The 24,744-nt window shown below is 39.6% G+C and overlaps 1 protein-coding gene across 4 annotated transcripts in view; it reads left to right on the top strand.

Annotated features, from left to right (window-relative positions):
* Positions 1-24,744, top strand: part of KIF27 (kinesin family member 27) — a 96,206-nt gene that overhangs the window by 54,491 nt on the left and 16,971 nt on the right. For all 4 annotated transcript variants that reach the window (XM_029920605.1, XM_029920602.1, XM_029920604.1 and 1 more), the window contains 6 exons: positions 3,534-3,647; positions 7,514-7,690; positions 14,142-14,357; positions 18,886-19,092; positions 20,445-20,643; positions 23,735-23,899. In XM_029920605.1, the coding sequence (XP_029776465.1) occupies positions 3,534-3,647; positions 7,514-7,690; positions 14,142-14,357; positions 18,886-19,092; positions 20,445-20,643; positions 23,735-23,899 (1,078 nt within the window). The remainder of the gene's footprint in view (positions 1-3,533; positions 3,648-7,513; positions 7,691-14,141; positions 14,358-18,885; positions 19,093-20,444; positions 20,644-23,734; positions 23,900-24,744) is intronic.

Here is a 24,744-nt window from a genome sequence, read left to right on the forward strand (position 1 = left end):
ATATGCGAATTCCTCAAAGCTCTAGGCTTATGCCTCTTCTGTCTTCTATCTTGGATGACCTCATCTTTTTCCATGGCAGCAATTAAACTCTGACAGCTTCCAAATTTAATCCCTCACCCCAGATTTGTACTTTGAGCTCTGGATTCCTAAATCCAACATTGGCATCTTCCTTAGATTACCTTATAGATGAATTCATGATCTTCCTTACTTTTCTCACCATGGGGGAAAATAGGTAGTTTTCCATGTACTCTACCTGACATTTCAGTCCATTCAAATAGGTAAGCTAGCCATTGCGCAGTCATCCTTGACTCTGTCTTCTTCCTAAGGAGGAACCACTAAGTCCTGTATAGATTATATCTTCTGGATATCTTTAACCTGTTCGATTCTCATTACTATTGCCAACAACCTAGTCTCTTTGTTATGGTCCTTCTTCCAATGTGAGGATTAGGTCTGCCTGTCAGTCATGTGGTCTTTGGGTCTCGGCTTCTCAGCTCTCATAGACCATGGCACTCTCTAAGTCTCTGTTTAGGGAAAAGAGAAAACTCTTTTGGTCAGAGTGCATGCATAGTCTGCTGAATTGCAACTGTGTCTGTAACTTAAACTTTTTACATTTTCATCTAGGGCAGTTTTATTTCTTCTGGCCGAATCTCTCATTCTAGGGAGACGGCCCTATTTAAAGGGATATTTAATATATCTGCTCCAGAGATATATTAAAGTTTCCACTACTTCACACAAAAACAGGAAAGCTGCTCTGTTTGGAGCTAACTTTCTAACACGGCCGTTTGTCCATTCTCCCTTTGACTAAACCATTCCCAGAGAACGCTGCGACCTCGGCGTCGGCTCTCCTTGGAGCACCAGCAGTTCATGCATAGCTGTTAATAACAGGTATGGGAACCCCTGAAACTGTGGGCTATAGTGTGACCGTGAGCTTTTTACTTCTCTAAGCACCAGTCTCCCCAGCTATAAAATGGAGTTTTTAATAGTCCCTGTCTCAGAAGATTATCATGAGGATTAAGTAGGATAATTAAATAGATGTGAAAAGCCTGGCATGGTACCTGGTGAACAGTTACTTTAATATTATAACGGATTACATCGCAGGAGACTGGCAATAATGTCTGGAGTGACATGGAGAGAGGGTGAGACCTACTACAGTGGACTCCTCAAGCATGTGTGCAGCGAGAGGAAGGGCACAGAGTCTGCTCCGAGTAACTCTGAGGTGCCTTTATTTAAGCATCTTGGGGTTGCTGGGACTGTGACGGGCTGAGTTATAACTATGGACGAGAGCCTAGGAAGTATGAGAAAATTAATGGGTAAATATAACAGGGTCAGATTCATGTGTAATACAATGCAGGTGAGCAGAGAAAATTTATTTAGTCTATAGCAGACCTGTTTTCCTTATGACACCACCACCCCGCTCACCCCGCCCAACCCGTGTTGTGATAATTGCTAGAAGGCTTGGAACAACTATGTGTCCAATCTGTTCAGACCTTACTCTGGTAATTTAACCATTTCCTGTAAATAACTCAGCTTTCTTGATTAAGAATATTCTGTCCAGTATATGTGATGCTCAGGTACACAGCTTTTATTGCATCATAGGGAGTTGATGAGAAAAGGATCACCTGAATTTCAGTCGGTCCTTGAGTGTGACTGGCTGGGATCTGCTCTCTCTTGTCTGCTTTTCTTTGCTGGGCTCTGACGGTGGAGCCCAGAGTTGGTATAAACTTGTAGTCTGGTCTCGCTTTCAGTTTAGAACATGGAGGTGCTTTGGCTTCATCTCCCCTGCTCCGGGCATGATGAATCCCCGTTGTGGCTACTAGGTCTCCCCTCTACCTTGCCGGCCCAGTGGCCTGGGGTCAGTTATCCTGGGGAAACAGTCACTGGTTCTCAGGATCCATGTCACTCGGGGTCAAGGAGTCTATATAATAAGTCTCTTTCCTTTCTTTTCTATAAATATTTATTTTTGAGACAGAGCATGAATAGAAGCGGGGCAGAGAGAGAGGAGACAGAATCCCAAGCAGGTTCAGCACTGTCAGTGCAGAGCTAGACATGGGACTCAAACTCATGAACTGTGAAAACTGTGAAATGACCTGAGCCAAAATCAACAGTTGGACACTAACGGCTTAGCCACCCAGGCGCCCCCTAGTCTCTCAGCGAGGCGGGGTGGCCCCGTGCGGGTGTGGGTCCTGTGTGTGCTCCCTCTGCCCTCAGTGATAAACCTTTCATATCATCCCCTTTCTGGGCCAAAATTCGGAGGGAGGAAAATTGGGACACACATCTTTCTTATCATCTTTTTCTCTTTCTGCCATTCCCAGGGCTAGAACACGATAGAGTTTCCTTTTACTTCCTTAATATCAGTACTTCTGAAATTACCTGTGGAGAAGGTAGTTTTCTTTTTATTATTACTTTGTCACAGCCCAGTACTTTTGTAAAACATGAACTAGTAGGAAAATGAAAATGAAATAAAAAATTAAAATATACAATAAAAGTCTATCTTTTAATTATTTATTATAACTATTAATATTCAACAGACATAAAATTATTCTGCCCAATTGTTATAAAGGTTTCTAAACGCCTTCAATTTCTGTCTTTCTGTGCCGTGGACCAGTCAGCAATGGTAATGCCGACCAGTCCGCTTTGGTTCATGGCCTCCTTCCTTGTTCCTGCTGCACTGGAGGGTGGACAGAGGCGTCTCCTCTAAACCCCAGGGGAACGCCTGCGGAGGCTTAAAATCTGGGTAGAAACTAAAGGACCGTGATCTTTTAAAAATTATTTCTTTATTTACTGAGAGAGAGAGAGAGAGAGAGAGAGCACGAGCAGGGGTGGCGGCAGAGAGAGAGAGAGCATCCCAAGCAGGCTCCCTGTTGTCAGCACAGTCAGATGCGGGGCTCAGTTTCACGAACCATGAGATCATGACGGGAGCCAAGATCAAGAGTTGGACGCTTAAACCACAGAGCCACCCAGGTGCCCCATACCTTTTTTTTCCTAAGCTTATTTAAGCAATCTCTACACCCAACATGGGGCTTGAACTCACGACCTCAAGGTTAAGAGCTGCATGCTATCCTGACTGAGCCAGCCAAGCACCCCCCATCATCTATCTTGAAAGGCTGTTTTCCTGCACAAAATCCTATTTCTGAATGCCAGAAACTGAATATTACTTTTCATATTTCTGCTGTCATAAATTCTAATATCCCCATGGCAGATGGGTGCCTGGGGGAGACTAAAAGGTCATGAGCTCAGAAAGAAAAGAAAAGCACATTTATAATTTTCAGACTCTTGGCCTGTTTGTGCTGATTTAGAACACTGGCAAACAATGAAAAAAAAAGTGTTAATAAACCTTGATTTGCTCTGAGATTTTATTGCTTCAATGAGGGGCTAACATTTTTTTCTTCTCAAATAGCCCCAACCTTCATCTACTCATTTTCTTTCTTTTTGCAATGAAGAAAATAAATGCGAAGAAAATGATTATCTACATGAATATTTAATGATGGCCAGGTAGTAAAAGCAATAAGTTGTTTTTAATTTGTTTTCTACAGGAACTAAAGTCAAAAACAGAACAGGAAGAAGCTCTGACACTGAAAACTGAGGACCTCGATGCATTTAAGATGAAAACGAGAAAAGGTTCGTTTGGAAATATAGACCAGTTCCAGGTTTGTCGATTCTATTTAGTGTTTCCTGCGTTCTCTTTGCTTTGATGATTGTGTAAATAGTGGTTAAAAGTGGTGGACTCTGAATAAAATCTTCAAACACTAGACTTTGCCGCCTGGCTACAAGTTTTCTAATGTTTCTCCCAAAGCTTTTCTGTTATTAAAAAATTACTCTCGCGGCACTGGAGCATCCGACTTCGGCTCAAGTCATAATCTCACAGGTCATGAGTTTGAGCCCGTGTCAGACTCACTGCTGTCAGTGTGGAGCCTGCTTGGGATTCTCTCTCTCTTCCTCTCTCTCTCTCTCTCTGTCCCTCTCCCACTTGCATCTCTCTCTCAAAAATAAACATTTCAAAAAGAAAATTACTCTCTCATCCAGAAATGTGCTTGTATTCTTATTTCAGTAGAATGCATTTATTTGAATGTTGTAGAATGTAAACATGAAATCCATGTTCACTGGATTGTATTTATTCCCATGGAAACAATATATTTCTAAAAATCAGAGCCCTCCATTCAAACATAACCAAATTGTATATGCACCATATATGATGTATTAAAAATTGTTTTAGTGCCACAATTAATTTTTTTAATGTTTATTTTTGAGAGAGAGTGAGTGGGGAAGAGGCAGAGAGAGAGGGATACAGAGAATCACAAGCAGACTCCACACTATCAGTCCAGAGCCCAATGTGGGCCTTGAACTCATGAACCATGAAATCACGACCTGAGTCCAAACTAAGAGTCAGATGTTTAACCGACTGTGCCACCTAAGTACCTCATTTTAGTGCCACATTTAAAAAGTTATCTCCAGGTGCCTGGGTGGCTCATTTGGTTTAGCTCAGGTCATGATCTTATGGTTCATGGGTTCAAGCCCCACATCAGGCTCTGTGCTGACAGCTCAGAGCTTGGAGCCTACTTTGGATTCTGTGTCTCCCTCTCTCTCTCTCTGCTCCTCTCCTGCTCATGCTCAGTTCTCTTTCTCTCTCTCTCTCAAAAATGAATAAACATTTTAAAAAGTTAAAAAAATGTTATGAATAACTCAAAGTTCAAAGAAACAAAATTTTAATTTTATGTAAATTCAAATGGTAATTCTAAAAACCTTAAAAATGTTGCACTTCAAACTAATTACACTCAACAGCTAATTACATCATCTTAATTCTGAAAAATTTATTTGCTCTTTCTTAAATTTTATATATTTTAATAGTAAAATTGAGGCCATGAATGTATTCCCAGTTATTTATTTTACTTAGTGTGTTTTAGACGTTGGTTAAAGTGTTCTCACTCTGACATTCTATGCTGCTTGGTAGTAACGTTTCTGGGTAGAAAGAGTATGTTGGAGAGCGGGAGAAGGCGGAGCGCCCAGCGTAGTGAGACCTCTTATTCAAAACACTAAGGATCTAAATGTTAAAACACTACGATAATAAGTAAATTCCCACAGCGTGCACTGTGTTGGATTAAAAATTTTAATAAAACAAAAACAAAACTTCATGTTTTTTAACACTGTGAAAGAAAAACCCACTTTCCAGAAGTTGACTCTAAATAAGAACAAGATTATAAGGTATTCTATAATAGGGTTTTCCAAAGAGCTTAAAATAATATTGATTTGTTATAAACTCCTTTATAAGAAAGTATTTAAAATTGAGGCTGTGTGATAGGAACTTTTGCTATAAAAGCAGAAAAGACAAATCAAGAAATTTTCAGAAAACTTAGTAAGATATAGTGAATTGTACAAATCCTAACCTTTATTATATCAAATGCAGAAAAATCTGCTCATTTATTATTGCTCTAAAAAAACCTGTATTATGTGGACTCCTGCCCATTTTTCAAAGCACTGGTAAGATATTTCTTACTCTGTGAGGCCAGCACTGACATTTCTTCCATTTCCCAGACAGGGCCAATCCAATCCCTCCCTCCATTTTTGCTGACACGGTACCTGGGAGTTAGCTGTATACAGCATTTATGATCCACAGTCATAGCTTTTCAGGTTTCCTATTGGAATGGACCTTACAAAAGATCCATTACTAAGTTTTCAAACCCCACTCCAAGTCAAGGAATGTTTATGGAATATATTTTAGCTATTTGCTAGACTTCATAGGTTCTCCTAAATGGAGTTTTTAAGGTGGATCTCACGGTTCATGGGTTTGCGCCCCGTGTCTCGCTCTGTGCTAACAGCTGGATATAGCAAAACTAAAGTGTCTCTGTAGTTTTTCTGGGATATCCTTCCTGTTTCTTATAAACGGTAGAGCTACAATTTAAGGCTTCAGTATTATTTGGATGTGATAGTGCTTATAGGGCCATGCCATCCAGGTCCGGGTGGAGGACTGCATAGCACTGGATCTCCTTTGGCCACTTCACTCTCTTTTCCTCATGCATATTCACTATCTCATTGGGGTTTTTCACACTGTTGATTTATTTATTTTGAGAGTGAGCACAAGCGGGGAGGGGCAGAGAGGGAGACAGAGAACCCCAGGCAGGCTCTGCACTGTCAGCAGAGCCCGACGCAGGGCTCAATCTCATCAACCATGAGATCATGATGAGTCAAAATCAAGAGTTAGACACTTAGCTGACAGAGCCACCCAGACACCCCATCTTATTTTTTTAATATAGATTTTTAAAAATTCTTAATGTTTATTTATTTTTGAGACAGAGAGAGACAGAGCATGACCAGGGGAGGGGCAGAGAGAGAGGGAGACACAGAATCTGAAGCAGGCTCCAGGCTCTGAGCTGTCAGTACAGAGCCCAACGCGGGGTCGAACTCATAAACTGCGAGATCATGACCTGAGCTGAAGTTGAACGCTTAGCCGACTGAGCCACCCAGGCGCCCCTGATATAGATTTCTAAGCACCATTTTTATCAAGTTGGAGGAGAACTGGGAAACAGTATCCTGTTGATTTGTTTTCCTGTTATTTGTTACTTACCTGGCATTGCTTCAGAATGCAGGTGGTGGAGCTCGTCGTGGACAGTTGTATTTCATTCATGCGTCTCTCTTTCTGGGCACCCTCAGTTGGCGAGAATACTAAAATTCTTGTGTTGGCAATCTTTCCAGCTCATTTTATCTTCTAACCGATCCTGACAGCCTGCAGTGCAGTGGATTTCCATGCCCTGTTATATGTGCCTTCCACTGTGTGTATTCATTTACTTACTTCGTTGATTAATTAGTTGAATCAGGCATTCATTCAATCATTTATATCGCATTTTATTGAAGGCCAGTCATGGGCCAGGAAGTAGACCAGGCATTGGGGATAAAGAGGCAGATAAGACCATCTCTGCAGCCAGTCGAGGCACTCAGGTTGGGCAAACAGACCGCAGAGCAGTCGGCAGTGTAGGTGCTGTGGTGGAGGCACGCTCCTCTATGACCGACTGAGAGAAACCCCCCAGCATGTTCTCAGAATTACCTCTTACTGTATGTGTGGAAAACTGTCAGCCCTTTCTTTGTCAGCCTAGAAAATCCTGTTCTTAAACATGTCTGGAGAATACATTTTTTTAAATGTTTAATTTATTTTTGAGAGAAGAGAGAGAGAGAGACAGAATCAGAAGGAGGCTCCAGGCTCTGAGGCTCCAGGCTGAGGCTCAGCACTGAGCCTGAAATGGGGCTCGAACTCACGAGCTGTGAGATCATGACCTGAGTTGAAGTCGGACACTCGACCGACTGAGCCACCCAGGTGCCCCGGAGAATAAATCTTAATTCCCCATAAAATATAGCACTTCCTGATGAAGTGCTTAGAAGGGAACACTGTTTTATTATTCTCACCAATAGTTTTTCAATGTTCATTTAAGGTATTTTAGCTAATTTGAAATGATACCATTACCATGCATGTACTATGGCAGAAGAAAAACAAATGATATAACATTTCTTTGAAATTTTAATGTAGAAAATGGATGAGCAAAAGAAATGGTTAGATGAAGAAGTAGAAAAAGTCCTGAACCAACGCCAGGAATTGGAGGAGCTGGAAGAAGATTTAAAAAAACGAGAGGCCATAGTTTGTAAGAAGGAGGCCCTGCTACAGGAGAAGAGCCACCTGGAAAACAAGAAGTTGAGATCCAGTCAGGTATGCTGTTTGTCATGCACATGGCTTCTGGTTGTAAGCTGTATAAACTAGGATCACTTCTCTTTCTAAGAAGTAAAGCATACTACTGTGAAATTCGAAACTAAAAGAAAACTCTTCTGGTTTTCAATGTATTTTGCATACTAGTGCTTATTTAATGACCACCACTAAAATCTGTTGCGGTTTTGAAGTCATGTTCAGTGTTCTGCCAAGTGTATTATTAACATTTTTGGGTATTTGAAAAATTAGGGTAAACTAGACGTAATATAAAATTTTCCATTCTCACCATTTTTAAGTGTGTGATTCGGTGGCATTAATTACATTCACAGTGTTATACAACCATCACCCTATTTCCAAAATGTCTTATTACTCCAAACAGAAAGTCTGTAACCGTTAAGCAATAACTCTCCATTTCCCCCTGCAAACTCTATTACTAACTTTAGCAGATATTTAAGAAGTAAATCATACCATTAAGATGCTGTAAAGAGAACACTGGTAGTTTGGGAAAATAGACTTAAAAATGATCTCGCTATCACTACTACCCCAAAATTAGGGGTTTGCATGGTTGCTATAAAAGAGATTTTATGTAATGAAGATTTGTTCAATTTTCAAATTATAATGACTTGGGACCTTTACAAGAACTTTTGCTGGTGAACGTGGGCTTCATGAGCCAAAGAGGTGATTCTTATGAAAGAGTTTGTCTCAATTTCAAGTTTTCAAAAAGGAATGATTGTGGAGGGAATAGAAGAACCAGGAGATAAAGATTTTGGATACAGCAATACCATAGCAATAACAGCATCTGAAATGAAGCTGGCTTGCCCCAGACTTGAAGAAGACCTTCTACCCAGTGGGCTGAGGACAGTCTATACATTGAGTAATTGAACAGAGAGGATCAATGATCTGCCTCTTTATTAGACCTTCCTTTCAGCCTGCTTCTAGACCTTTAAGATCTGAGATGGTGGTTGTGTGTTCTTAACCTCTCCACCTCAATATAACAGACAGACAAGTGCGGAGACCTGAACGTACCTCTGCTCTGTCCTCCATTCCCCAATCATGTTGTATAGCTATTAGCACCAGGCTGTGGGACCCAGGGATGGGGGCAGCCCTCCCTCCAAGCAGCCTAGTTGCTGGTGCTAAATCCAGGTAGCTTGCTCACACTGGCTGTGAGGGCCAAGTTTTATTTTTATTTATTTTTAAATTTTTAAGTTCAGTAGTATTATTTTTGAGTAATCTCTCCACCTCACATGGGGCTCAAACTCACCACCATGAGATTAAGGGTCACACGTTCCTTCAAAGGAGCCAACCAGGTGCCGCTGTCAGGGCCGAGTTTGAAAAGCTACCCCTCAAAATATGTCAATGACAGCAGAGGAGATAAATGAATTTAAATATCAAGTGAGTAAATAGAGAAAAATAAACTGGGACCTTTATTATATGTTCTGTATCACAAAGGAAGAAAAAGGGAAAAAATAAAAAGGAATTGAGGAAGAAAATCTTTTTCCTAAAATAAGTTTACTTCATGATATAGGGGGTAAAAATTGAAGTTTTCTATTTTGAACAAGATGTAAAAATTAGGAAGCAAGAACATACTGAGATAAGTAGAGAGTACAAGTAAGTGAAACCCACATAAATGAACAAAGCAAAATTGATTCTTTGAAGATTATTTTAATGAAACAGAAGAGAAACTTGAAATGTTATACTGCAAGGTCCTTTTCTGAACAAAAGGCGCAAATAGATTACATTTTTTTTCAGTGTATAAGAAATATTTATAAGGTTCAATCCTATGCATTTTGGACATGGACTGTAATATAAAAAAAACTATTTTTATACCATATACGATTTCAACTCAGAAGACCTAAGTTGTAAGAAGGAACTCAAAGACCTAAATATAAGAGGTAAAACTATAAAACTCTTAGAAGAAAACAAAGGTGTGAATCTTAGTGACCTTTGGTTAAGCAATAGTTTCACTGATATTATACCTGAAGCAAAAGCAATAAAAGAAACATTAGATAAATTGGACTTCATCAAAATTTTAAAACATTTATTATGCAAAGGACACCATCAAGAAAGTCGGTGTTCAAAAGTTAACCCACAGAATGGGGGGAAATGCTTGCAAATCATATACTTGATAAAGGACTTGTCTCTAGAATATATAAAGAAGTCTTAACTCAATGCTAAAAAGAGAACCCAATTAATAATCTAGGAACTAGATCCTCAAGTAAAGATCTACATTTCTCAAGGAAGATAGACAAATGGCCAATAAACATATGAAACATCATTAGCCACCAGGGATATGCAAATCAAAACATAGATGAGATAAAGCTTCATACTTATTTGGATGGCAGTAGTCAGAAAAATAGATAATGTGTTGGTGACAGTATGAAGGAATTGGAATTTTCATACATTGCTTGTGGGATTGTAAAATGGTACGGTTGCCGTGGATAACTATCTTACAGTTCCTCAAAAGGTTAATCATAGCATTGCTTCATCACCCAGCAATGCCACTCCTATGTATATATCCAAGAGAAGTGAAAGCACATGTCTGCACAAAAGCTTGTACATGAATATGCATAATAACAGCATTATTCATAATAGCCTCAAAATGAAAAACACTCAAATGTCCCATCAGCTGATGAATGGGGTAAACAGAAAGTGGTATATTCATACTAGGGAATGTTACTCAGCCATAGAAAGGAATGAAGTTCCGATACATGCTACCACATGGATGAACCCCAAAAACATTGTGTTAAGGGAAAGAAACTGGTCACGAAAGACACATTTGGTATGTACATGTAATTTGTATCAACGTGTAGATGAGGCAATTCTGTAGAGACCGAAAGTAGAACAGTGGTTACTTAGGGCTGAGTGGGGGATGGGGAATGAAATGACTGCTGTTTTATTTTTGAGGACAATGTAAACGTTCTAAAATTGTGGTGATGGGTTGCACGAGGCTGTGAAAATATTAAAAACCATTGACTTATACACTTTAAATAGGTGACTTAGGGGCACCTGGCTGCCTCAGTCTGTGGAGTGTGTGACTCTTGGTCTCAGGATTGGGAGTTCAAATTCCATATTGGATATGGAGATTAATTAAAATCTTTAAAAGTAAGTAAATAAGTGAATTGTTGGGTATGTGAATTAGATCTCAATAAAGCTATTACTCAAAAAAAAAAAAGCTATAAGCCCAAAAAGGGGAAAAAAAAGATACAGAAAACGGAAGATTACCAAAAAATGTAAGATGGGAAGGTATAAATAAGTAGTTACTGACTTAGCAGAAGAGGCTGAAATCCAAATGCCTTGAGAGCTTGAGAGGGACATGAATGAGAGCTGTAGCTTTAGCTTTTTTCCTTTTTTCTTTTTTTTATACAGAGCATGAGTTGGGGAGGGGCAGAGAGAGAGGGAGACACAGAATCTGAAGCAGGCTCCAGGCTCTGAGCTGTCAGCACAGAGCCCAATGTGGGGCTTGAATCCACAAATTGTGAGATCATGACCTGAACCAAAGTACAGACAGTTAACCAACTAAGCCACCAGGCACCCCTTGTTTTTTTGTTTGTTTGTTTGGTTGGTTGGTTGGTTGGTTGGTTGGTTTTTTAAATAATACCTTTATGAGATAGAATTCAAATAGAATACAAAAAGACTCCGAAGTGACGGCACTAAGATTTTCAGAAGGCAGAAGTGAAGCATAGGATGGAAACGGCGTCATCGGGAACCACCCCTCTCTCACTTTGAAGACTAGACAGTTTATTTTCTGAAGCTTGAACCAGGTACAGCAGATGGTCAAGGTAAGTCAGTCAAAACACTCAAAAGAGGGAATGAATAAAAGTCAGTCTACATAGGAGTCCTGAGATAGCCATTTCCTTACCCCCACTTGGATCCCAAAATGCTGGCAGCCAGATTTATACTTCCAAGCAGGACATTGGCAGATTTTCTGAAATAGTCCCTAAAAAAGGGACTAAGAACACCCTTGAGTGCTCCCAAGTAAGTGGCCAGACCCCAGATACATCCTATGGTGACAAAGTGTACCTACCACAGAGCTTATCAGCATTTTCATACCTGGCTCTTAAATGTGACATCTATGTCAGGAATGCTACTAACATGAAAGTTAGAGGGCAAAAGAAAAAAAGAAGCTCAGAGATGTCAGAGATAGATGAAGGAGCTGAAAAAACTTCCAAAAAACCTTTAATATCTTCAAGGTGGTGAAAGAGTATATACTCTATCCATAAAATGAGAACTGCTGGAAATTTAAACATTTTATTTTTAATTTTTTCAAAATATTTTTTCTAGAGAGAGAGCATACAAGAGGGGGAGATGGGCAGAGGGGGAGACAGAGAGAATCTTAAGTACACTCCACACTCAGCATGAATCCCAACATGGGACTCTATCCCATGACCTGAGCCGAAATCAAGTGTCAGATGCTCGACTGACTGAGCCACCCAGGTGCCCTGAGAACTGCTGGAAATTTAAAGTGTTGGAGGATAACTTTAAGAAAATATTTCAGAAAGTAGATGAAAGAATAAATTAAAAGAAAATAAGAGAAAAAAATTAATTGGCAGATAATTCCAGAGGTTCAACGTCCAAGAAATGGATTTCAGAAAGCTGTAACAGAGAAAACAATACAAAAAATTTTTCCAACACTGAAGACATGAGACTAGATAGAAATTGGTCATCAAGGGCCCAGAAAAATGAATGCCAAAAGCTTATCATTGTGAAGTTTTAAGTACACTGAGGGGAAAAAAAGATCCTGAAAGCTACCAGATAGAAGACACTAGTCACTTGTAAATCTCAACACTCAGAACGATATTGGACTTCTCAACTTCTTCAGTAGAAACTAAAAGACCTGCAGCAACCTTCCATCTCACAAGGAAAATTATTTCTAATCAAGACTTCTCTTTTGAGGCTCAACTCTGAATCAAATATGAAGAAAGAATATGGACATTTTCAAGTGAAAAAATGAGGGCATCAGCTATGAAAAAGGAAGACTCAGGGTCCTGGAAGTGTGATCCAACATGGAAATTCCATGGATAATACCAAAAGGAAGTTCCAGAACAACTAGTCCAGTTTGGAGCAGGAGGATGGAGACTTCAGGCAAAATGTTCCCAGAAAAGAGAAAAACAAAACAATGGCTTGATTTAAGTTTTGGTCAAGTGAGAAAAACAGTATTGGGAGGAACTGTATAGTTCTATCGGAGAAGAATTAGTAGAAGGTACCAAAGTTGTGTCTGATGGAAAATGACCATTTTATATGAGACATTTGAGCTATGAATAATATTCACAAAGTCATGTGAACTGAATATTGTTTTAACACAAAACTGTAGTACACCTTATACTGGGAGATCATCCGTGGGCAGGATCTGAAATGGGTAATGTTATTTAGAAGCATGGATATTACCACAGGCAGAAATAGGTAGAAAGGTTGAAGATGGTTGTTTCTGGGGAGTAGGACTCAGATAAAAGGGTGGGATAGGGAGACTGCTTTTTAAAAAACTTATAAACCTATGGTATATATGCATATAATTACTTAGATGAAAAACTATTTTAAGAATTTTTTAAAATGTTTATTTTGAGAGAGAGCACAAGCCAGGGAGGGGTGAGAGAGAGGAAGGGAGAGAGAATCCCAAGCAGGCTCCACACTGCCAGAGTGGAGCCTGACACCGGGCTCAACCTCACGAACTGTGAGATCATTACCTGATTCAAAATCAAGAGCTGGATACTTGACTGAATGAGCCACCCAAGCACCCCTTAAAAATTTTCTTTAAGCTTCTGACCTCGGCTCAGGTCATGATCTTGTGGCTTGTGGGTTCGAGCCCCACGTCGGACTCTGTGCTGACAGCTAGCTCAGAGCCTGGAGCCTGCTTCAGATTCTGTGTCTCCCTCTCTCTCTGACCCTTCCCTGCTCTCACTCTCTCTCTGTCTCTCAAAAATAAAAAACATAAAATTAAAAAAAATTTTTTTCTTTAAAAAAAAAGTCTTTTAAGTTAGACCATAACGAAGATCTCCAGTACTCTAACTGGCCGTTTATCTGACCACAATGAAATAAGATATGTTTAAACGAATGATATGTTTAAACAACAACAAACCAAATCGCAACCTTTAGGGAACTTAGAGTTACAGGCCATAATACTGTATAACAGGCCAAGGAAGAAAAATTTTAATTTAGAAAACAATAAAAAAGAAAATTCCTACCTCTTAAAACCAGTATTCTATAGTCTGGTAGAGCACAGCAATACTCGGTAGTAAATTCATCATTGGAATCTCCTTTTTTTTTTTTAAAAAAAGACATTGGATTTAAGATTTTTAAAAAATGACCCCCCCAAAAAGAAGCCTCCATAAGAGAAAACAATAATGTGGAAGCTAAAAATATATTCAATTAGTAACTTTTTTCTGTTTTACCTAATTTATATGCAGTTTGGGTTTCTAGTAACTGTTTTTGGGGTGTTTGGTTGATTATGTCTTTTTAGGTCTTAAACACAGATAGTTTGAAAATATCAACTCGCCTGAACTTGTTGGACCAAGAGTTGTCTGAGAAGAATGTAGAGCTTCAGCGCAGCACGGCTGAAGAGAAAATAAAGATTTCTGAGCAAGTTCAGGCGCTCCAGAAAGAAAAGGATCAGCTACAGAGACGAAGAAACAGTGTGGACGAGAAACTTAAAAATGGTAGTGTGTTGTCGCCTGAAGTAAGTCAGTATTCTTTAGAACTGGAAGTGCTCTATGATGGGTCACTTGGATGATTTCCTCCGTCTTTGTTAACTGACACATAAAAATGATAAATCTGGTAAACTTTGTTTCCTTGAGACTTTGTCAGATGTAATGAGTTTAGCCGGCACCCATTAGGTGCCGTCAGCCATACTTGACCAGAGACTGTGATATCCTCACACAGGGTCTGTGAACATGGCCCCTACTGGCACTGCCAGGGACTGGGAAACTAACTTTCCTTGAGTAGGGCCTTTCTCAGCTGAGGTTTCTCGTCTGACATCACAGAACACACAGGATCTGAGGAACTCTTTTCCTCAGTTCTTCCAAAGAGAGCACCTACGTCCTCTCTCTGCATCTTGCTTGAACGATACTAGGTAATTCATTACATACATGGATAACTAGGACATTAAGAGTTAATTCCTTCAGGAAGGCCCAAACTGCAGGAGCATAGTCCAGGCAAGTAGATGCAAGGAACTCAAATCCCAATAAAAATACCTTTGAGTTGCAGTTTTCATTTAGGGGAGCTTATGGCTCCTCTCACCCTTTTTTTTTTTAAACTATATAAAAGTCCATTAGTCGACTGTCACAATTGTCCCAGACTTTGTCTTTTTTCAAAATTGTACATCAATGGCAATGGTACCTATCCCTTACTTTATCAGATGAGTATGAATTTTTGAGCCTAAATTTTCTCTACGAATATTTTTTGTTTTATTGATTTATTTTGAGAGGAGAGAGAGACTACAGGCAGGGGAGGGGCACAGAGAGGGAGAGAGAGAATCCCAAGCAGGCTTTGCATTGTCAGCACAGAACAGACGTGGGGCTCAAACTCACAAACTGTGAGATCATGACCTGAGCCAAGATCAAGAGTTGGACGCTTAACCAACTGAGCCCCTCCCATGCCCCTCTCTGCAAATATTTATTGTTGCTGTCCTGTCATGACCAAAGCAAGAGAAAATTGCTAAGAGAAAGTGAGTATCTGAGAATCATACACCTTGCCGGATCTTGTATGGTTTTAGATTGGAGCAAATGGGAGGTGGAAGTTAGGGGGCTGGTTAAGGAGGAACAGGAGCAAGGATTTCATAAATGAGATTGTTGTTCACTGCGTGGATGGAAGGAATTGAAGACTAACTTGATCGGGGGCTACATGGCATAATAAACTTCACTGCCCAGTTTAATAACACGAGTAGCTAAGAGGATCACAGAATCAGACTGTCCTCCTGGGGTGTTTGGAGCCTGGCCTTGTAGATCTAAAGGTATGAGAGCCTAAGATACTGCAAAATGTAATATTAGTATTTAAGGACTCTTGCCGGCCCAAGACTGTTACTGGGCCCTGTGGAAGAAACCAGTGAAAGAAAACAGTAAAAAAGTATTATGCTTCTTTTGAGAAATTCATACTCTATCTGGGGAAAAAAGACAAACCTAAGAAAACTCTAAACCTTGAAGAACATAAAAAAAAGCAGGTTATAGTAATGTAATAAAACTATACTTATTATTTATACAAAGCAATGCAGTGATCATCTGAGGGGGAAGATTCATCAAGGCAACTTTGGTGGATTAGAAATGAGCTGAGTTATGAAAATCATGATGTTGACAGACACAAGAGAGGCCATTGTAGATAGAACACCATAAATAAGGCATGGAGAAGGGAATGAGCAAATTTCATGTAGAATTCTATAACTAAAAAACATTATTTAGGGTTTTGTAGGAAAAACACTGCACCGTGCATAATACCTGAGTTGTGGGCCAACTGGATCGGCTGGAGAGAATGACCGAGCCTCCTGTAATTAGTGGGGTTCCGTCCGCCGTGTGAGCTTCCAGGCAGCCTTCGTGCACAAGGCCGGCTCTTCTTAGTGTCACTCTGAAGTAGGCTCTGCTCTCACCACTGTCTTAAAGCCAAGACTAATATTACCAAATGGTTCTGCCAATAGCAGATGATCAGCAACATGAGATTCTGATGTGATACAAGATACCAGTAAAATCCAGGTGCAAGAGTTTGCTGTTCTGCGATGTCTTTAAACTAGCTTGGAATTATTTTCTCTTGCCACAATAGATTAAAATCGTTTTCATAATTGTACTACTTAATGGCAAGTGATAGAAAGATTTTAGATCATTATACTAGTACAGGATTCTGCACAACTTACTATAGACAAAGACTTTGTTTTGTGGGTAAATTCCATAAACAAAATTTAAAAAGACTTCAACTCCATTTTTCTAATAATACAGAACAGTTGTGCAGTAAGTGGGGCCTAGGAGAAAATATAAGAACCGTTATGTTTATTTCACTTACACTTTCAGTTTCATGTTTTATCATTAGAATGTGCATATAACTTATGGAGAAATATACATATGTGCAGTGCTTGCTTAAAAGTTTTTGCTTTATGTGTGTTTGGGTTTTGGTTTTTCACTGATAGGATGTGTGATCTAACTGGAGACTCCTGCTCTAGGTGCTTGTTACGCTCAGTATGCTCCCTGGATCAGCAGCCTCAGTCAGGAGCCCCTTAGAAATGCAGAGCCTTGGCCCACACCCAGACCTGCTGAATCAGAAATCTGCATTTTTACAAGATCCCTGGTGCAATTGTGAAAAGCAGTGCTCTGTGATAAAACATTAGTCAACTCTTGATGGTCAAATCCATCATTTGCATCGTGGCGATTTTTCATCCTACCAACCCACACCTTGTTGCCGGGTGAAAGGAAATCACGAGTACTTCTACGCCGCAGCCTCACTGGACCGGGCCATCCTCAGGGCTCTGTAGTGATACTGCCTTATATTATCTCGGGACTTCCCTAATTTAGATGCAAACTATAGAAACTAAATTTGTGCCACATTGTTCTCAGACATATATAAAGGTAAACTCTTTCCACATTTGTTTTGGGTAAAATATCATAGTATGCATTCGAAAGTCAAATATGTTCTTGGATAATCTATTTTTATTTTCTGGTTCCTCTTATCCATTCACTAATGTACCTTTCAGGACTTAAGTTTGTTTTTCTTAGAAAGGTGAATATTATTTTCTTCCTGATGGAGTGATTATCAAATCATCAAATCCTTGATGGTTAGTGGTTGCACAGAGAAACAAAATGGCTGCTGGATATTTTTTCAAAATGGCTCTTTCAGGAGATTTTTATAAAATGGTATTTTTAAAACATAAGTATTATTCAGCCTCCCACTGGAATGAGTTATATATACCTTTCCCCTGAATTCCAGAAAAGGAGTTCTGAAAGTCACTCTATTCTTTAGGTAGATCAGAAATATTAACATCCTTTTCTTTTGAAATGCTGGGGGAAGGAGTGGAGAGAAATATTTGGATCATATAATCAGACATATGAAAATATCTTTTCTCCTTTTCCCTCATTAACTCATTCAGCAGATACTTACTGAGTTTAAACTATATGATAGGTACTGGACTAGGCAACACGGACTTGAGTATGGACAAGATGGTCTGTCTTCAAGGAACCCAAAGTTGTGGTAACCTCCACCATACATACAGGTCTACAGAAAGATCTATCCAAGTCTCACCAAGTCCAAAATAATTTCTTACCGGAAATTTGGACACCCCAAATATGATGTGTTTGGATAGTCCAAAGAACGAACAGGGATTCATCAGGTTTGTTGTGTGTTTTTTTCCTATGAAGGAAATCTTCTGTAGCATATGAAAAAATGTTGTACCACCACCATTTTTAATGCCTTTGTTTACCCCGGAATGACATCTCCTAGGAATTTTATGAAACGTTTCATGTCCTTAAATCCTCACTTTTTTTTTTAATGCCATACTCTTTTTTTCCCCTAAGAGACTCTCTCTCTCTTTTTTTTTAAATTCTTCTTAATGTTTTTTATCTATTTTTGAGAGACAGAGAGAGACAGCACAAGCAGGCGAGGGTCAGAGAGAGAGGGAGATACAGAATCTGAAGCAGGCTCCAGGCTCTGAGCTAGCTGTCAGCACAGAGCTTGATGCTAGGCTTGAACCCATGAACCATGAGATCTGACCTGAGCAGAAGCCAGACACTTAACCGACTGAGCCACCGAGGCACCCCTAAGAAACTCTTCTGATGACTAGTCCTTAATAATTTATTCTAAATCTATTCTTTCCCTCCTGGCAGTGTGTTATTTTGATAGACCCTTGAAGGGACACTAGGGAATCTCCAGATCTCTCTGACACATAGTGTACACATTAGGAGCTATGGAGGGAGACGCATGGCAGTAGTGCTGATCCTGGAGGCTGAGGCTTTGTTCAGGAGTGTTCCCTGGTCGTCAGCCTTTGCCGCGTGACCTTGGGACGTTTCACAACTCTGCTAGCTTTTGCCTCTTCCATTTTGCTACACAAAGATTACTGCAAGGATTCAACGACGGCATGTTTTACATAAGTGTATACACAGAGTGTACTGTGTAGCATTCCAGGCACTCGGTAAACATCATTAACATCTAGCAGACGAATGGTAATGTGCGTTAGTGTATGACCAAGTCCACGTTGTAGTATTTCATTTAAAATGGGTGATTTCTATTATATCTAGGAAGAACATGTTCTTTTCCAACTTGAAGAAGGGATTGAAGCTCTGGAGGCTGCAATTGAATACAAGAATGAAAGTATCCGGAGTCGCCAGAGCTCGCTCAGAGCTGCATTCCGAACCCTCTCTCATAGTGAAGCAAACGTCTTGGAAAAACTAATTTGCCTGAGTCCTGTTGAGATTAGGGCTATTCTTTTCAGATATTTCAATAAGGTTTGTTCTGAGGGACAGAGGATTTTCTTATAAAGGGGGTCAGGATGCTTGTATGTCTCACGTTTAAGAAGTTGAAAGGCCTAAAAATCTGATGGTATCACTACATATTTAAGCATGATTTCTGTTCCCAGTACTGAGTGTAACCGCCTATGTAAGCCCAACTTCAGGAGGTTCTTAAAGTTGGAAGAGCCTTTTGAAAAAAGGGCTTTTTGAAATAGTTTTAAAAAACAAACTTCAAGTTCTCTTTCTCAGTTCCTATTTCTTGGATATTTCCTAGATTTGCTTGTTGCTACTCAGCATTCATGAAAAATTAAGGGACCTCCAACATTGGGTTCCCTTTCCTTCACTGCTATAGGGTAGGGGTGCCTGTAGGTTACCATCATACCTGTGAACCGAAACAAAGATAATAGTGGATTTTAGCATTAACTCGAACGATGTCTTCTCTTAAGGTATATATGATGAAGTGTTAAACAGACCAGTCTTTTCTCTGAAAGGTATATTCCACTTAAGGGAATTTCAGACGATGAGTGAAAAATAAAACACTCGAGTTTTAAAATAAAGTTCTGACTCTGTTAGACAAGCAAAATAAAGATGAAAAATTTAGGGGAAATATTATGCCCAGCCCTCCGCTTGGATAATGACTGTCCGCAGTAAGCTGCTGTCATGGATCAGAGTGCTTCCTTATCACTGCGTCTATGCAGGGCAGAAAAACGGTGCGGTGCTGACGCCGTGATACCAAGGGCTCTTTTGTGATACTTCTAGAGCACGGGTGCTTAACCCCAAGCACCTGGGCCAAGGTCAGTGGGCTTTCTGACCCTGGGAACCTGAGTATTTATTTCTAGAGCAAAGGTCATTACATTAGCAAGTTCTGTGACACATACATTGAAGTATTTTCACTTCAGAGCAGTGCAGAGAAGAACCCATCGGACTCAATGCACAGTCTGAGACTGAACTGTGTATTTACAGTTTTTAAAAGTCTGTTACTTATTTACAACATCTATTTTGGAGTTAAAACTGGGAATTACCTCGCTGTTACAAGAGTCTTTAGGTTCCTGTTATCTTCTTAGACTGGAGAAATAGTTACAAGTTGTAAATATAAACTGCAGAGACCACAGCTAAGAGATGATGGAGGGGGTGATCGAGCCGCATTATATTTAAAATGAAGCTTGTAACCAGTTCAGAATCTCAACAAACTTAAAAGGCTATGTGGTTATTTTGTGGGCATGTTACAAAACATTCGCTTAGTTATTCCGTGGGGGATTAAGGGAGTTCTTTAGGTAGCCTGAGAGAAGTGGCTTATTATATTAGGCTATTTAAGACAAACTTAAAAGATAAAAAAATGTCTTTGCTAGGTGGTCAACTTGCGAGAAACTGAACGGAAACTACAGTTACAGAACAAAGAAATTAAAATGAAGGTTCTGGAACGGGATCATACGGTTCGTGAGTTGGAATCTGCCCTGGAACATCTGAAATTGCAGTGCGACCGGAGACTGACTGTCCAGCAAAAGGAACATGAGCAAAAACTGCAGTTGCTGTTACATCATTTTAAAGGTACCTTCCCCCTCTGGTCAGTTGTGGAAAGATGATGTGTCAGAGGGGCTAGGACAGGAAGATGGGACCGAATTTGACAAATGAAAACCCCAGCACGAATAAATAGTTACTACTTGTACTTGTTTTTGTGCGCTGCAAGTTTACCACACGTGGGGATGATTGACTTTGAGGAAAGGCTAGTCATGCTTGAAATGCCATCTCTCTGACTGTCCCCAGTGCTACACTTAAGAACTCCCCTCAATTTGTTGTAGTTCTGAGGTTTTTTTTAAAAGCTTATTTATTTATCTTAGAGAGTGAGCATGAGTGGGGGAGGGACAGAGAGAGACAGAGAGAGAGAATCCCAAGCAGGATCAGCACAGAGCATGTCGCGGGGCTCAACCTAAGCCGAATCAAGAGTCGGATGCTTAACCTACTGTGCCATCCAGGTGCCCTTTGTTGGTCTATTTTTTACGTACAGATGTGGGATGACTTTTAGCTTTGTGGTGCACAGCTGAAAAGTTTCTGTCTCCCAAGGATGTAGTACCTTGATATTTAAATTACTTTCCCTCCAGAAAATTAAAGTGACAGGCTCTGTCGGATTTCTAGTTATATTTGTTATAATTTTCAGTTAGTTATAAATTTTATGCATTAAGATTCTATTTTAGGTCAAAATTAGTCTACCATCGATGGACACATACTGTTAATCAGTGCACAGTAGTTCAGCCATCAACTCGGGTGTGGAAAGAGCGGTCACAGCAGTTAGTCCTCATGTTACCTGGACATTTGGCCAGTACATAGTTGCTATGGCAACAAAAGTGCTGCCTGGTGATACCGGTAATCTGTCAATCCAGGCTGCTTAGCTGCTTAGTCTTGATTCTTGTGAATCTGTAGCTGGAAATGGGTTAAACAATGGAGAAACAACCTGAGTAAGCAGAAAAGTAGGGAATATATAAATATGAGTGTTGAAACAATTTGCCTCTAAGTTAATTCTGTAACCAGTTAATTAGCAAGCAGTTGTTTGATGACAGGATTTCCTTGACAGGATCCTATACATCACTTCCTTCAAACATGCTCTCCTTACCTAATTTTAGTTCTGTCATAAGTCTCTGTAAAGTGATATTTTAATAGATTTGTGGGGGGGGGTTGTTTTGTTTTTTTAGAGAGAGAGAACATGTGAGTGGGGGAGAAGGGCATAGGAAGAGGGAGAGAGAATCCTAAGCAGGCTCCATCCTCAGCAAGGAGCCTGATGCAGGGCTTGATCCCATGACCTTGGGATCATGACCTGAGCCCAAATCAAGAGTCAGACGCTCAACTGACTGAGACACCTGGTGCCCCTTATTAGAATTTTCAATGTTATTTTTCAAGTTATAGGCATTGTACCACAAAACTTACACTACAGCCAAATAACATTTTAAAAATTCATTTCTATAGCTAAGTTTTTCATAACAAAATGTTAACAATTTATACAATTTATGAATTTTCTAATTTTAACAATATGGTATATAAAATTAAGTTGGCACATATGATATTCTTTAATATTTATTCTGAGACAGAGAGAGGGAGAGAACATGCACACACACACACACACCCAGGGGAGGGGTCAGAGAGAGAGAGGGAGAGGATCTCAAGCAGGCTCCACACTGTCAGCACAGAGCCCGATGCGGAGCTCAGTCTCATGAACCGTGAGATCATGACCCAAGCCAAAATCAAGAGTTGGATGCTTAACTGGCTAAGCCACCCAGACTCCCCAACATATATGTATTCTTTATAAGGATTCTGATTTATGGTATTATTAATTTCAAGTATTTTTTAAAAAGTTTTTAAAGATTAAAAAAAATTTTTTAGTGTTTATTTATTTTTGAGAGACAGAGAGACAGAGCACAGTGTGGGGGAAGGGTAGAGAGAGAGGGAGACACAGAATCCTAAGCAGGCTTCAGGCTCCTAGCTGTCAGCACAGAGCCCTATCTGGGGCTCGAACTCAGGAACTGCAGGATCATGACCTGAGCTGAAGTCAGACGCTTAACTGACTGAGCCACCCAGGCACCCCAAGATTTTTTTTAACTAATCCCTATATCAAATATGGAACTTGAACTCACAACCTCGAAATCAGGAGTTGGACACTACACTGAGCTAGCCAGGTGTACTGATTTAATGTATTTTTTTTAAAGTTTATTTATTTACTTTTGAGTGAGAGTATGCGTGAGTAAGCAAGGGAGGGGCAGAGAGAGGGAAAGAGAGTCAGAGCCTGACATGGGGCTCTATCTCATGAACTGTGAAATCATGACCTGAGCTGAAGTCAAGAGTCAGATGCTTAACCAACTGAGCCATCCAGGTGCCCCTAAAATACTTTTAAATAAGAAATAATGGGTTAATTAAAAATATCCAGTATACTTAGAACAAGCTTTTCAAAACAGCCAGTTACAACAAAGGATCATTACAAACAGTAGGACCATTTTATAAATTTACCAGTGAGAAAGAGTGGCTCTGAAAGTATTTATTTTCAGAAGGTCAATCACTAGGTTTTTAGTGGTTCTAAAACGTACCCAATAAGGACAGTTTATTAGACATTCACAAATATTAATTAGAAGCGTTAAGTTATATTGTAGCATAAACTACAACTTATGCTATTTCCCCTCTTTTTGTATGGGAATTTGTTTTTGTCATTTAATCTTTCTAGCCTCTTTTGACAGATTTTTGGGTTTGTTTTTTTTTAAGGGGTAGAGGCTTGGCTCTAGATTTCTCAGGCCAATGACTTTCCATCTATCCACAGTTCCTGATAGGAACTTTAAATAAGATATTGATGCAACTGATGGACAGGTTCCAAACATGAACTTTTTATGGAAAACACCTTATTTCTGCTGTTGTAAGGCTAAATCTAGTGAATGCTACTCAAAAGGGAAAGTGCTGCTTGGTAAAGGGTAGGGTGGAGAAGGTGACTAAGGCTAGAAGAATCCTGGAAGAATCCAAGCTGTAGCTGAAAACAAATCCATTCGGGGAACAGATACAGGTAACATACTTCTGACCCATTAAATATAGTCTGGAGACTATGTTAGAATATAATTTTCAGCCATTTATTTTAAACTGATTTGAAATGTAAATTTCTGTTTCATAGAGCAAGATGGGGAAGGCATAATGGAAACTTTAAAAACATATGAAGATAAAATCCAGCAGCTGGAAAAAGACCTTTATTTCTATAAGAAAACTAGCAGAGATCTTAAGAAGAAACTTAAGGAATTGGTAGGGGAAACAGTTCGGCGGCAACTCGTACCATCTGAACGTAAGACCTTTAGTGTTACTTCCTTGTCACGCTAACAGTAATTGGTGTATCTAGTATTTGGTGACTGACTTGGAGTTTTAGCCTTTTGCAATTGATTTGGTTATTTAGAATTCAATACATGTATTGGTCTCTAGAAACAGAAATAGTCATCTAGTTCTGATCATCAGGGAAATGCATATCAAAACCACAATGTGCTATCACTTCACATCTATCAGGAACATTTAACATTACAATTAACAACACAACGCATAGCAAGTATTGGTGAGGATGCTGAGAAGAAGGAACCCTGGTGGCACTGTTGGTGGGAATGCAGCCTGGTGCAGCCACTGTGGAGTTCCTCAGCAGTAGGGAGGTTCCTCAAGTTAAAAATAGAATTACTATATGATCCTGTAATTCCACTACTGGGTATTTACCCAAAAGTTTGAAAATACTAATTTAGAAAGATATGTGCACACTTATGTTTATTGCAGCATTATTTACAATAGCCAAATGATGGAATCAACCCAAGTGTCCAGTACATATATATTGTGATATATAAATATATATACATACCATGGAATATTCCTCAGCCATAAAAAAGAATGGAATGAAATCTTGCCATTTGCAAGGACATGGATGGATCTAGAGAGTAATGCTAGGTGAAAAAAGTCAGAGAAAGACAAATACCTTATGATCTCATTCTTATGTGGAATTTAAGAAACAAAACAAACATTTGGAAAAATTAGACAAACCAAAAAAACAGACTCTTAGCTACAGAGAACAAACTGGCCATCACCACAGGGGATGTGGGTGAGGGGTGGGTAACGTAGGTAGAAGGGATTAAGAGCACACTTAACATAGCAACA

The sequence above is a fragment of the Suricata suricatta genome, chromosome 13, assembly GCF_006229205.1.
Source record: "Suricata suricatta isolate VVHF042 chromosome 13, meerkat_22Aug2017_6uvM2_HiC, whole genome shotgun sequence".
NCBI lineage: Eukaryota > Metazoa > Chordata > Mammalia > Carnivora > Herpestidae > Suricata > Suricata suricatta.